The sequence below is a fragment of the Silurus aristotelis genome, assembly GCF_946808225.1.
Source record: "Silurus aristotelis genome assembly, chromosome: 22".
NCBI lineage: Eukaryota > Metazoa > Chordata > Actinopteri > Siluriformes > Siluridae > Silurus > Silurus aristotelis.
Genome location: NC_139595.1, coordinates 19,251,144 through 19,266,320, shown reverse-complemented (window position 1 = coordinate 19,266,320; position 15,177 = coordinate 19,251,144). Strand labels below are relative to the sequence as shown.

Here is a 15,177-nt window from a genome sequence, read left to right as displayed (position 1 = left end):
GAAGAGAGAAAGAGAGAGTATGAAATGTGAGACGCTGACAGTGCGCAGGCACGTGAGAGAGTGAGACAGTGTGTGTGTGTGTGAGAGAGAGAGAGAGAGAGAGAGAGAGAGAGAGAGAGAGAGAGAGAGAGAGAGAGAGAGAGATGCTTGTGCACGCGCGCGCGCATCCGGCCAATCAGATCTCCTTTCCCGAGCCGCTACTGGTTGGCAGATTTTGGCAGCGAGAGTGGAGTGGACTGTGAACACACACACACACACACACGCACACGCGCGCACCTAAGATGTGGAGATAACCCGGTTACACACCTTTTGCAGGTGTAGAGGCAGAAGCGCGAGGTAAGAAGCGACACTACAGTATCTTGTCTTGCGTTTCTGTTTTGTGCGCGCGCGGGGTGACGAACGCTCGAGACGAGGAAAGTGTGCGAACGGCTGCTGGCGCTGTGTGTGTGTGTGTGTGTGTGTGTGTGTGTGTGTGTGTGTGTGTGTGTGTAGAGTCTGTTATGTAGAGGATTAAAAGATGCGTGTGCATATTGATCATCATCATAATCACCACCATCATCAATACCATCACCATCACCTTCATCTTCATCCCACACTTTCTCTGGCCGCGGGTTTCTGCAGGACGGCGCTGGAGAATAAATAATTAAATCAAATAAAATTTTAATAAATAAATAAATACTTTGCTTCTGGTGTCCAGCTGCTGCTGTGAGAATCATGAAGCTCATCCCCGAGGCCTTCTGAGATGATTCAAATGTCTTTTTGGTTACCAAAAAAAAAAATTAATGCGTGCATGCAAATTCGCGTATACGCGCGCGAGCGTGTGTGTGTGTGTGTGTGTGTGTGTGTGTTACATGCCTATAAACTGTGCGACCGCATGTTGCTCCTGATGGGGAGGGGTGTATTGGGGTTGTTGGGGGGGGGGGGGGGTCTGATCTGTCTCCCAGGTGTCTGATGCGTTTCTTTTTTTTCTAAATGGAAGTGAAGTTATGCTGGTGATCAGATACCGTCTGGGTGCGATGCATTGATTTCTTTTCTTTCCGCCTCGTTTAGTGCTTTCAAGCCGCGGTTATGTCGAGGTGCCAAACAGCACCTAAGAGCCTCTCTGAAGTCCATCTCCATGATCCAGGTAACACTGTAAAATAAGCTCCGACTTCCAAAAGAAAAAAAGGGAAGAAAAGGGAGGAAGGGGAGGAAGCAGAGGAGCGCACGTGCAGGATGCGAGTTTCTGCACATTGTGTAAAAAAAACAACAATATATACATTTATCTGCGTGAACGGATGACGTGTCACGTGATCACTTGATTGATCGTGTAAGCGCAGAAAGAGCTCGTGTTCTGTGTGTGTGTGTGTGTGTGTGTGTGTGTGTGTGTGTGACTGACAGATTGTTCAGAGTAAAACAGCACACACCCTAAAAATACACAGCAGTGCTGCATTAAGCTGACAGCATCAGACTGATCGGTGTGACGGTTAAGAAGAGCATCTAGAACATATCGCGGTTTTACTATATAACACCCACAGACACACACACACACACACACACACACACACACACACACACACACACACACACACACACACACACCGGCAATACTAATTAAAAATTATTTTTTCTAAAAGATGAATGCTTGAGAAACTGTAAAGAGATGTCAGACAAATCCAGATGTTTACCATATCCACACTAATACTCCTTCTGTCTACACTGAGACCATGTTCTTCACAGTCAACAGAAATGTAGCTTTTTGAAAACGTGTTCGCGTCGCAGTGTGTACTGTAAAAATGGAGGATTTGAAAAATGGTGACGCATTTTTAGTCTGGCATGAAGTTTCAAAGAGTCGAAAAGTAAAGAAACAGCAGGCGGAAATGACGCAGGTCGAAGCGTCGTACTTATTCTCGTGCTTTTCCTCAGTACAGGAACGTAAACGTTTTCAGACGTTTTTGTGTGCATGAGCAACTTTAGGGAAACAAAACGACGGTATGGATGCATTTGTTTTTGTTTATCTGTTGTATTCAGCACAGAAACACTGGGAAAATTCACCTACTATGTAAAGAAGAAAATCTTCAGTCTAATATTTATGATGACTCATGGCTTTATCCCTGATGCTGTGGGCGTGGTCATGCAAATTGCACTAAATAATTAGCAGGTCACATGACCAGGTGTCTGTAAGCTGTACTTGTGCCATGCGTGACAACATACCCAGCATGGCTTCTCTGATACGCTTGAGATGAAAAGAGTAAGAAGTGGCACATCTTGCACTGAGCAGAACCACATTTCCAGGGATGTTCTGATTACATCTCACACCTCTGCGTGGAAAACGAATCCCGTCCTTGAACATCATTCCTGTTCTGTGTGGATGTTTTGTGTACCGAGAATTTGTCATCACACTGCATAGACATGAGTATAAAAGACTCCAGGATGTTTAAGGTCTAATTAGGACACTAGTGATGTTTAGGTGCAGGTGTCTACATCTAATCAGCCCTGAAGTACAGCACAGCTTTATGTTCTCAAGCAGTGGAGAACTGGGATCTGCCCTTCGACTGACACCGTGTCCTTCATCCCACTAATGCAGAAGTGTTTACACGACCTCCAGACACTCGCATTAAAACTGCACCGGCTTCGAATCTGCACGAGCGACTTAAAGGTTGTGATGTAGAAATCCTTCAGGTCCGATCTCAGCCCCTTGAGTCAGACCCTTAACCCTCTAACTGTTCAGTTCTGGGCTCCGTGGGCCGTGATTCCGCCTCGATCTGGATAAAGTCGGGGTCGAAACAGAAGAGCTGAGTATGGAAATGAGGAATCTCCCTAATGGAGAATGATTTATTGACTTTTTTAACAGAAAGCAGGTGTTTGCAGTGGAGCAGTTGATCTCAGGGTCAGTAATTTATTCCAATTTAATTGTTCGAGTTCAACACATTAGTGAATCACTTTCGACTGTTCAGCATTAACCCCTCGGCTGGAGGTTAATAATGTTCACCATGTCATTTATATTCCTGGAGAAAAAAAAAACTCCAGTTCTTCTTTTTTGTTTTATCTATAAGCATTGAATTATTACCCAGCGCTGATGTGATCTGGATTCTGATTGGTCAGAAGGTGTTGACAATAAAACGTGATGAGTTTTAGCGCTTTTAGCATTAATGGAAGAAGTCTCCAGTGTCAAGCCGTGAGTTTTAATGCATTCATTCATTTAATTTAATAGTTGAATGGAGCAAATGACAGAAGAAGAAAAAAGATTGTGTGTTTATAGGGGAGGTGGTAGCTCAGATCGTGTGTGTCTATCCAGCTAGATCTGAAGGTCCTGGGTTCAAATCCAAGCACCACCAAGCTGCCACTGTGGGTCCCTTGAGCATGGCCCTTAACCCTCACCTGCTCAGTTGTAAGTCCCTCTGGATAAGGGCGTATGCCATAAATGTAAATATAATTATGACTTTAAGATGCTCCGCCCACAATCTAGCTCCGCCCCCAGCACCGATCTACTCTGCTTCCACTCTGGTTACTATTGGAAACATCTTCTTGCTTTAAATCTTATGTTTGTTTAGTTTAAATACATTCCAGACCTCTGGTGCAGCATGTGTCTGGTGCAGCAGTGTCAAATAATTACCCAGAATTCCACCCAGTAAGCTGCAGAGCACTTTCAAACATATTATACGAGTGTTGTGGAGATTTGTACTTCTTTACAGCTTAGACACTTTCATAGCGCTGCTCACTTATGACTGAGAGCAAAAACATCTGGATGCCGTGAACAGCTGATGCGCATCCCAAACTATTTGCCAAACGATTTGCTCTGAGATCGAGTCGTAATTAATCGATGCGCATGCGATCTTGGGCACAACTGTGGGCGCTGAAAATGTACACACACCCTGGCAGATGTTTTCGCCAATCGCAGTCCAGGAAGTGGAAAAAAAAATGGAATGAGCCATTCTCATGAAAATGTAGCAATTATGTCAAACTCAAGCTATCATCTATCTATCTATCTATCTATCTATCTATCTGTCTGTCTGTCTGTCTGTCTGTCTGTCTGTCTGTCTGTCTGTCTGTCTGTCTGTCTGTCTGTCTGTCCGTCCGTCCGTCCGTCCGTCCGTCCGTCCGTCCGTCCGTCCGTCCGTCCGTCCGTCCGTCCGTCCATCCATCCACCCACACTCTTCTGGGAAGATGTTTCACTAGATTTTGGAGATTCGTTCAGCTATAATAGTATTATTAAAGTCATGTAGTGATGTAGGTGAGAAGGTGAGGAGGCCCTGGGGTGCAGTCAGCGTTCATATTCATCCTTAAAAGGGCTGGAGCTCTATAGCAGAAGATCTTCCACATCTTCCAACACATGTAAAGCAGATATTTATGGAGCTGGATTTGTGCACAGGAGCAGTGTCATGCTGGAACAGGTCTCCTAGTTCAAGTGAAGGGAAAGTTTTATGCTACCAAATGCATCCAAAGACGTCTTATACAAATTTCTCCAGGTTTGTGGAGAAGATGGAGAAGAACTATATGTGGCTGGAGAATGCGGGTGTCCCAATACCTTTGAACAAATAGTCTATTTGTTTAATTAATAGTTTGTTTGTTCATTTGTTTGTAAATACAAAAAAAAAAAAGAAACAATTTCCAATGTTTGGTTGCTTTGTGACCTATAACACTGGAGACTCCTACCTTCATGGTCAAAAAAGCATCCACGTAAAAGAAGAAACAGATGTTTCATTAGAAACTGTTACTATGGAAATGATAAAACATTTTAGCATAAGAATAAAAACCATCAGATCTTCATGTGTTTCCAGTTTTGTGTAACAGTTTTGTGTAGAACCACATAGAGCTGAAAATTCGTGTGTCCCAATACTTTTGACATACATTTTTCATTGTTATGTAAATAAAAAGACGCTGCTTTTTGATATAAAATCTCCTGCATTCACGTCATGTAAATGTAAATAAACAAATAAGATATAATGATCGTTTAAAGGTAGAACATTGAGTTCAAGGCTTCACTCGTTCACTCGATCCGTTTATTTTTTCAATTATTTTTGTCTTTCTTCATTGGGAAAGTTTGATGTTTATGTTCTATGCTGTATCCTAATGTAATTAACCTCCTATCTTTTGAACGCTGTTGTTTTGTTTATCGCTTCGTCCTTGCCCGTTCTCAAGGTCTTTCCGCTTTTCCTCTCTTTATCCATCTGTTTAATTCGTCCTGTTCCATTTTATTGAAATGAAATCATTGCATGCTAATTAAAATGCGTGTCAGTGAGACTGGACTCCCACGCTGGGTTCTATAAGAACCTGAGACCTTGTCTTGAACGGCGTTCGGAAGCACGTCGTTTGTTCTGGAGAGGTGTGGAGAGGTGTGGAGATACGTTCTTCCAGGCAACTCGCTGTCCAACGCTCGGCGTAGCCTAGAGGGAGAACACGAGTGCTAAGTGTGCATTAGATATTTAGTACACACGTCTCACTTCACAAGACACATGACATTAGGAAAGATGTGTGGGAATGTGGCCCTTTTTGAACCTCTGGTGGGTTTTATGGAGAAATATTCAGCACAAGCAGCTTGGTGTTTAGAATCTAGAGTTATGTTAATCACTTTATTATTTCCTAGCTAATGTGTGGATTATATACTGACAGCCTTTTACTCCATCCATCAGTGAAAAGAAAGCACTATAAGATATATTCAGCAGATATTTAATTGGTGTGATGGTTTATTTTCAGTACAGATGTGATGCAGACGTTGCTGTCATCTGGTGTTGGTAGAAGATGATCATCTACATGTACAGAACTGAGAACATACTGTACCACCAAACAAATAATGTCTTCCAGGCAGTGGAAAAGCAAAAAAGGAAGAACCGTAAACCTTCTCAGCTGGCTTTGTGCACAGGGGGGTGTCGCCATGCTGGAAGAGATTTGGAGAAACTGCATTCTATACAATTGTGTGCTTCAATATTTGTGTTGTAATGTAAAGAAATGATATTAATAAACATAGGTATAAACATAATAATTAGTAAATATAATATAGCGCTCTCCGTGCAGTGCGCAGTCTCTCGCGTAAAAGCAAACAGCACGTGGTGTCAGTTATTCACCTCTAGAGGCCGCTCTCTTAGTTACAGCAGACCTTTTCAGCCGCTCCAGCAAAGGACGTGACCTGAAATAATGTATTTATTTCCAGCAAAACCGATTAATTGGCCGACCTCTAATAAATAGAATCGATACAACTTTATAGAGCAGGTACACAGCAAGGGAATGCTGTTGAGCATCGACCAGAAGTGCCGGTATTGTGGCAATTGTGCAAATTGATTTGAAGGGGCTGAGTGAATATATTAGTGGAGAAATGACTAACAAATTGTGAAATTTGGTGAGACACTGAGCCCCGTGTTGTGCACACACCACCATCTTTGTTGTATCGTCTATATATAGTGTATGTTTTTGTGTGTGTGTGTGTGTGTGTGTGTGTGTGTGTGTGTGTGTGTTAATTATTGGCTTATTAACTTCAAGAGAGAGAAAAATTAAGAGCGATTAAGGAGCTTCTTCAGTTTCGAGTGCACTTCAGAGTTGTGTAAAATATAAGCTGCCATGTTTAAGGTATTTAAAGCATTTAAAGTATTTTTAATGTAACTTTTTTTGAAGTAATTCCTGTTAACCGCCTCCGTTTACAGTCGGATGACGTGTTTCGACATTTCGCCAGCGATGGCATGTGCAGCGGTGGCACGGTAATGAGTAAAGCTCGAAGCAGACACACACAGAGCACAAAGCGTCTGGCACTGAGAGAAAACGATCTCACAGGTATGTGTCCTTGTGCCTGTCCTCAAAGCATCCAAATCCAACAGGTAGCTCATTACACAAAGAACGAGGGACAAAGACAGAATTATGTGTGAGAGAGAGAGAGAGAGAGAGAGAGAGAGAAAGAGAAAGAGAGAGAGAAGGAAGGTGGGGGGGGCGAGAACGAACTCCAAGTATACATTTTAATGAGAAGCAACAAACCGGTCTTTGAATGGAACAAGGAGTGATTATGGATACAAACCATTACAGAGGGCAGATGCCTCGCTGACATTCAGCACCCAACACAAACAAGGCTGACGGAGGAAACAGAGGATGACGGGCGATGAGAAGGGATGGATTATGTGTTTTTTTAGAAGCACAAAAAAAAAGGAATATGATACAACACTATGTACAGGATATAATGTTGATAAATCAGAATCAGTATCAGAAGAGTGTATTATGCTTTATTTCTTGAAGATTTACCTAAAATGGTGTTTTTAATTATGCCTTTAACTTTAGGATGCTTCGCCCACAATCTAGCTCCGCCCCACCACTGATCTACTCTACATATACTCAACTTGATTATAATATAATACAGCTGGACATTACGATTATCTGATATCCATAATGTTAATAATTATAATAATAATAACCAATACAATTTTACCGATACAAATAGCTGGATGTTGGATCGTACTTGCCGATTGCCAGCAACGTGAGCGACCTGGAAAAACTATCGGCTATTGGCAAAAATCTATGCAAGATGACCTAACAGCATTTATCACTATGAGTTTAAAATTTGCTGGTTTACTTAGCCGACTTTTAACCCGATTTTAACCGAACTCATTTCCCTGTATTTGGCGCCACCTTTTTTTGCGTGTGTGCCTTATTATTGACATCTACGCTCGAATATAAGATGACGTCGTTTATTGAGATGCATTTCCATGAAAAAACATCGTCTTTTTTTCAGTACAATACGGGAAGTAATGAGATCACATACTGTACAAGTTAGATTGTGTAAAATACTAAAAATTGAGTTAATGTGAACAAATCTTATATGCAAATTGTTCTTATAGTTTTTCGTTCAATCGAAGTCCCGCCCATTTAAAACACATGCTTGCATTGGATGTTGAGTCTGAACGAGAGCGGTACTGATTCTTTACAAACTGGATCGTGTGGTTTGGTGCGAACTGAAGGAACTAGCTGGTGGAGCTAGCTAGCTAGAGAGGTGGTATCTTAGTGGGTAAGGCATTGGACTTTGGATCAAAAGGTCACGAGTTAAAATCCCAGCACCAAGAGATTCCAGAGAATGGAATTGTGCTTTCAAAATGTGTGTAGCACTAAGACAAGTGTTGTGTTGCTTAACAAAGCATTTTGGTAAACCGAATCAAAAAGAATAGAGATGGATTGAATTTTTCTGTAACATACAGGCTGTTTGAATAGAACCCTGGGGTGTTCTTCTGCTCAGTGAGGTTCTCCAGTCAGTGGAGAGCATTCATTCCTGAATGGTCTCATTCCACTTTCAGGTGAACTGCAATGGGAAAAGTTTTTCCTCACATTCAGGAAGTAAATCAACCAGGTTGTAACGGCATTTCCTGTTAGATCTGAGCTGCTACATTGAGCTAAGGAATAGAGCTGTCATACTGCAGAAATCTCATGTGGCCTTTAGATATGAAACAGTGAAACAAAATAAATAAATATATAAACACTAGGAGTTGTTCACAAAACATTTGTCTAAATGCCCTTTTTTTGGTTCATTTGAGTTTCTGCATTTGAATCAAAAGAATAAAAGCAAAAGAATCAATTTCACCCCGATTCAGACTCAGCGTTGAACTGACAGGCGTGAAAGTGCTCTTGAACAATGGATATTATCCTGAAAGAAGATTTTTTTTTTTAAAGTGAAGGAAAAACCTGACATTTGTGTGTCACTGGCACAAAGCAACCCAACGGTTTGGTGATCTGCACCGAGCCGTCTAATGGTTTCAGTGCGGTTCCTTTGCGATTCTTCATGTTAATGGTGTTTCCTGAAAATACCCGGTGAATGAAAATGAGCGTGCTATGATTTGCCATTTCGAGGCTTTTTTGATGTCACTGGCTGATTGCCACATCGCTGATTCTTCTGGAGCTCACCAGAACGTGGTGAACAATGTACTTAGTGGCCTGATTATTGCTTTGTGTTTTAGAGCTCTTCATTTTACGGGTCATCAAGCCAGCTAAGTGCGTGGTGTCCATACATCTCCCGGCCGCTGATTAGCGTGACTCCGAGGGCTGAGCTCGCGGCGTCTGACATTTCTGCCGTTCTGATTGCTGGTCTCGAGATATGTTTTTTTCTCACTGCTTAGGTTTCTGAGTAGTAGCAGTTTGTTCATAGGGTCTGTAGTTTGTGCAGAATCCCAACCTATATTTTACACAAAGTCCTGATTCAATGCATACATTTTAAATTCTATTGATTACTTTAATTATCGAGAGACTAAATAATGAAACATTGCTGTTTTGCAAATTTGCTCTTTTTTTTTTACGTTTCACTGCTTCGTTTAGCTTCAAAGGTCAAATGTAGGCACTGCAACATCCTAATGACGCTAAGTTAATAACAGGGTTACGAGGATCAAGTTATACCAGGAAACAATAATATCCTGTATTAGAGCAAATTAATGGAATTAAATACAATACATTTCCACATTGTTAAAATATAAGTGCAGACCATTTATCTCTAATCTACAGCATCCTTCCCATTGTAATATATAGGATCGAGTGGATAATCACCAGTCAATACAACAGAAATGCATCTGCACCACAGTGACCTTGTTTCCCATGCAACAACCAAAAAAAAAGAATTTATATGTAATGCAATGTTTTTTGTGAGGTTTTTTTTTTTTTTACATGTATTTGGGCTGAAAATTTTGCCAAACCTGGCACTCTGGTTAGAGGTATGAGCTCTTCAGAAACAGACCTGGTTCTTTATACCTCACTCACTAAATCTCAAGTCATTTAGTTCATTTCGTTCCTTTAATCAGAAATCAAATAAAATATTACATTTCCAATAAGCAGGTCCTTCTAAACGTCTACATACTGTACATGAACTTTGACTATAAATGTATATATATATATATATATAGCATAGCACCTATGGGAGTCACGTGACAAAAGAACGAACGATTCGGACCAGAGGACTTATGAGATGAACTACTCAATTCTGTTTTTTCTGCACAAGCTGCCGCGATTTTGCGATGCTTTGCTAATGCGCGTCCGGTCGAAAAATTAACGAATCTTTTTTTTAGACGACCCATTCTGCTGAGTCACATTAAAGACTCATTGAAAATGAACAAAAGCTGAGCAAATGTGTATGTAGAATCACTCGATACATGCTGCTGGACTGAACACTAGACAAATGTACATTGTTGAGCCTCAGTTTTCTATTATGGGGCTACTTGTCTTTGGCATGAGTCAAGTGTGATAGACTCCTGATTAGATTTTTTTAAAGCTCTGTTGTTGTTGTTGTTGTTGTTGTTGTTGTTGTCTCTGTTGTCCTGCTTTATTATAATCTTTAGTCATCATATGCTATTGGTTTTGTCAGAATTTTGTCAAAGGTCACTAGTTTTTTCAAGTTTTTTCTAGGTAAACAATTTCTAGGTAAAACATTTCCCATATGAACATCCAAAGATCTCCAAATCACATTTTTTTTTTTTTTGCATCTGAGAATGTCAAACAATGAAAGAATGAAAGTCGAGATTGCCTTCATGTTCATCATAACGTCGGCTGAAAGACCTCATCATAAAAGGTTTTTTTTATCTGCCGAGCTTGTCTTCTGACAGGTGATCTCATTCACGAAAACACTGCCGAAAAACAGACATCTTGTTATTCCTGAGAGACTACAATTGCTTTCCCATGTTGTGCTCAGATCTCCCTCTCAACACACGGAGCGATCAGCTGTCACTTCGTCATACGGAGCACAATTCCTCTCATATTGAGGTAAACACTTGGGATTTCTTTGTATATGAGCTCCTGAAATATAACTAGAGTTGCAGAAAGGAAGGTACAATCGCTATCCTGCAGCAGGATGCCTTCAGTAGATTCGGGGTTCTGAAGTAAAGATTGTGATGAAACTGTGAAGGAGATTATGAGAGATCTTGTTAGGAAAGCATCTAGAGTTTTAGCATTTGGAAATGGAGATACATTTTAGATATATTGTTTTTTTAATGGTTTTTGGTGAGAAGGTTGGAGTGAAAAAAAAGTGTCCTGAACAGTCCTCTGACCTCAACCTGTCTCACCATCTTTAGGAAGAACTGGAACTTGAGTCTCCTTAACATCCAGACATCACTGTCTAATCTCACTAATGCTCTTGTAGCTGGATGAACACGAATCCCCAAATCCGACTGTGATTTGTTGTGTTACACCATTGATATTTATGACAATTTGTCCACCCTTAACCTTCACACCAAGATCTATAGTACAGGAAACTATTGTCTTTCCACCATATGTAGTGTGTTATACAAGCTCTATGTAGCTCCTAATTCCAGACACTTCAATATTACCTACTTTGAATTCAGGTCATAGGCACTACATAAGATAGTAATGAACATCTCTAACACACTCTGTACTGCGCTCTATCACTGTATAAGCAATCAAATCCTGGTCAGAAAAATTTCTATATGTGCACTATGTAGGATGTGAATTTGCAGCTTGTCCACCTGAATTTATTAAGTTGAGCCTATATTTCTATTAGTCCTGAAAATTCACGCCTCACTGCTATGCTGTACAAGCGAGTCTTGGCCTGCCAAATACAATCCCTGCTATTATAGTAGAACAGCTGTTCCATCAAAAATGCATTAGGTGTTTTACTGGGTGGCTAACCAGCAGCAGATTATTCTGGGCCTCGGTTAAATGGATTTAGACTATTCAGACAGAGTCTCTACCTTACTGCACATCACAGCTAGAAGGAAATGAAATCGCACGGGTACCTCCTGACACTGTTGTGTAGAGACGACGGTGGACGGCGGGGATGTTCCTTAAAGTGTTTTTTAGTTTTGTTGTTATAGACCGAAACTCAATAAATGGAGTAGTGTTGTAGATTCTCTAAAAAAAAAAAGAATAACAGCTGAGGATTGCTAAGGGGAATTCAGTCAAATAAAATCTCTCGCAAACTATTTTAATACAAGTTTAGAGGTGTGCAATATCGACAAAAATAATATCAGTATTAACAAAATGAATCTTTGCAATGCAAAGAAAACAGAAGCTTTTAAGTGCAGTTAGAAAACGCACAAATAATGTTTTGATATTTAGCAGAGCTGAAGATGTTGAGATGTTCATTGGGAGTGATGACGATGGACAGGATTAGAAATGAGTTTATTTGAGGGACAGCGCATGTAGGACGTTTTGGAGAAAAGGTGAGGGAGGTGAGATTGAGATGGTTTGGACATGTGCAGAGGAGGGACATGAGTTATATTGGTAGACGATTGCTGAGGATGGAGCCACCAGGAAGGAGAAAAAGAGGAAGACCAAGGAGGAGGTTTATGGATGTGGTGAGGGAAGACATGCAGGTAGTTGGTGTTGGTAGAGGTGTAGAGGACGGGGGGGATGGAAACGAATGATCCGCTGTGGCGCCCCCTAATGGGAGCACCCGAAAGAAGAAGAAGAAGAAACATAAAACATTGAATACTGATATTCAAGATTATTGAAAAAATTGAAAAAAACGCACTCTTAATGCACACATGCACTCGTCTACCCTACTAGACTTTATCACGTGACGTACGTGTGAACTCTGCAGGTGTGTTTTGTTTGGTTTATTGCGATTTACTCGATATTGTCAAATCGCACATCGTCAAAACTGAAATAATGACGATATTTATCATAGACCCCTGACAGCATGCGCTTCTTCCCAACACCTGTCAAGACAAGACCTTGTCAAACCTCCCCAAATAATGTGCCAATTCAATTCAGGATCCTCCTCTCCCTCAAACCTCTCTAAACTAACTCAATCCTTATTGCCTTTTCACCTTCCTCTTTCCTCCCCACTCCTCAGCAGTCATTCATCATCTTCTGCTTCTGGCTCACTCACTATCCGGTTGTCTAACCTGCGTATTCCCAGTAATCGACCCTTTCCCTGGTGCTTCCTGGTAATTATGTTAATGCTCATAATCTTATCTGCTACTTTATCTGCTTGAAGAAATGGGTGTGAACTGTGTGCGAATCCAAACCACTGTTTAAATAAGATTTACCAGAAAACCATCTCATCCTTCTATCGTTCAGCAGAATTGTCCGTTCATCCCTGTTTAATTTGCCGAAAGCACAAGCGGTTGATTTGCTCTTTCTGTCTTCCCACAGATGTTTGATGGTGTACCTGTAGAGATCCCTGGGTGGAATCCCTCTCTCCAACGAGCTGTGACCTGCACAGCTCCCAGCCGTCTGTCCAGGATGTGAATACAGCCGTCGGCTTTCTGCGGTGAGCTGGGTTTCGATCGCGAGGATGGGTTTGACGCATAAAGATGGACGTTGGTGCGCTGAGCCGGCTTGCCGGGCCTGATCTCCGTCCTCAGGCCTCTCTTTAACATGAGAGCCTGTTTAAGCTCTCTGCTGCTGGGCCTGTTTGCGCTCCAGAGGAGCCTCGGCAGCCCGTCTACATCAGGCCTGGGCTTAAACACACACACTCACAACCGAACCAGACTTCCTGTGGGTTCTGTCCTAAACACACACACTCACAACCGAACCAGACTTCCTGTGGGCTCTGTCCTAAACACACACACTCAGAATCGGACTAGACTTCCCGAGGGAGGGAAGGACCCCCATCACCGGCCCAAGAGAGGTTGGGTGTGGAATCAGTTCTATGTTTTAGAGGAGCACATTGGACCGGAGCCACAATATGTCGGAAAGGTAAGAGCACTCCAAAATCTAGTGGGACGTTTTCCAAGAAGATGGAGGTTGATTTTATCATGGACTTAATGTGGAATGGGAAGTTGAAAGAGAACATACCAATCTTATGGTGGTCAAATGGGTGTCCACAAACATTTCACAGTAAACAAAGTCCCATTATTTCATTATTTTTCTTGTTTTATTTTTGTGATAGTTTTGATTTGGTATTGTATCATTGTATTTAATTTAGGTATCGTATCGAAGTCAAAATGTTGTTGTCGTGACGACACTAGTTTATACGTTCAGACTTTAATTTCCCAACTTTCGCTGATACGAACAAACCTGTCCTTGAAGTCAAACATTCTAAACGGAGGAGAGCCGCCGCGAGCTTCCCATGAGCCCACATGATGCGTACTGGACCTGGGCTTTTTTATATCATTTTTATTCTTTTTTTATTACCGTATTTTCCGAAATATAAGCCGCTACTTTTTTCCTACGTTTTGAACCCCGCGGCATAAACAACGAAGCGGCTTATTTATGAATTTTTCCTGGGTTTTTCCCGGTTTCACAAACTTCAAGCCAAAAAACTGGACCCCACAACATAGTTTCTGAACGGAAACGAAAAAACGCACCTCACCTGTGTTCTGAGCTGCACAGCATCGGGAGAAAAAACGTTTTTTTTTAAACGCACGACGAGAGAAATAGTTGTGAAAGGAAGGAGGAAGACAGTGAACAATGACTTTCTTGGTCGGCTGCTGTTTAGATACAAGCCGTTGTAGCGTGTTGAGTCTGGGTGAAGGGAGAGCTCGCTAACTCCAGTTACAACAGAAATTATATATAAACACAGACAGGTTTCCAAAACTCGTGCTTTTTTATTTTTCTTGGCAACAGCGTTACGGGTTAGTCAAAGAAACTTAGAAATGAACATCGGAAAATAATAAGGACATATTCCTCAGTCTCCACACATGCAGTAATATCGAAAATGCAGTGGCAGGCTATTCCCAAAATACCGCTCTGCTCCTAAAGGAAGCTCAAAATATTTCACCCGTTACACCGTGTGTAACGTGTCTTTCGTTAAAGCCTGTGTAAAGTTCATCACTGTAGACTGATGCGGCTTATTTATGTTCGAAATAAAAATATTCATAAAATTCATTTTATAGTCCGGAAATTACGGTACTTAACACAAAATATTGTATACAGTATTTAGATTTTTTTATATATTTAATTGTTTATTTGATAGTTATTTTTAGCTTTTACGTCATTATGAGATGGATTCATGGTACGAACGCTCGTTCGGATCGTAACTCATTCGTATATACAGTATATTGATTCCGTATTGTTCAGTGCTGTTTGCTGTATTACATCCTGATGCAGGCACAGCTGGATCAAGCTCAAACATCTGGTTTTTTTTGTAAGTGAACTGCCCTTAATGTCACTGAGGATATTTTTACATGTTCCCATTTTTTTCAGAACTCATTATAATGCAGCGTCTTTGCCTGTGTGTTGACGTGAAGCTTCTTACGGAGTGCTGGTTACATTTCCGTTGATGTCCTCGCTAATGTCCTTGTCCTGGAACAGGAGAGTAAACACACGCTTGGAGATTAATTCCTG

General features: G+C 41.2%; 1 protein-coding gene across 3 annotated transcripts in view; it reads left to right on the top strand.

Annotated features, from left to right (window-relative positions):
* Window position 1: 1 nt before the first annotated feature.
* The window catches only part of LOC310717557 (cadherin-18-like), a 49,505-nt gene continuing 34,329 nt past the window's right edge, over window positions 2-15,177 (top strand). The window contains exons 1-3 of one of the 3 annotated variants that reach the window (XM_083525785.1): window positions 69-336; window positions 12,740-12,833; window positions 13,042-13,587. In XM_083525785.1, the coding sequence (XP_083381911.1) occupies window positions 13,267-13,587 (321 nt within the window). In that variant the 5' untranslated portion in view covers window positions 69-336; window positions 12,740-12,833; window positions 13,042-13,266. Of the gene's footprint in view, window positions 337-12,739; window positions 12,834-13,041; window positions 13,588-15,177 lie in introns of all 3 variants that reach the window. The other 2 variants (XM_083525784.1, XR_014530871.1) reach the window with 2 other exon arrangements.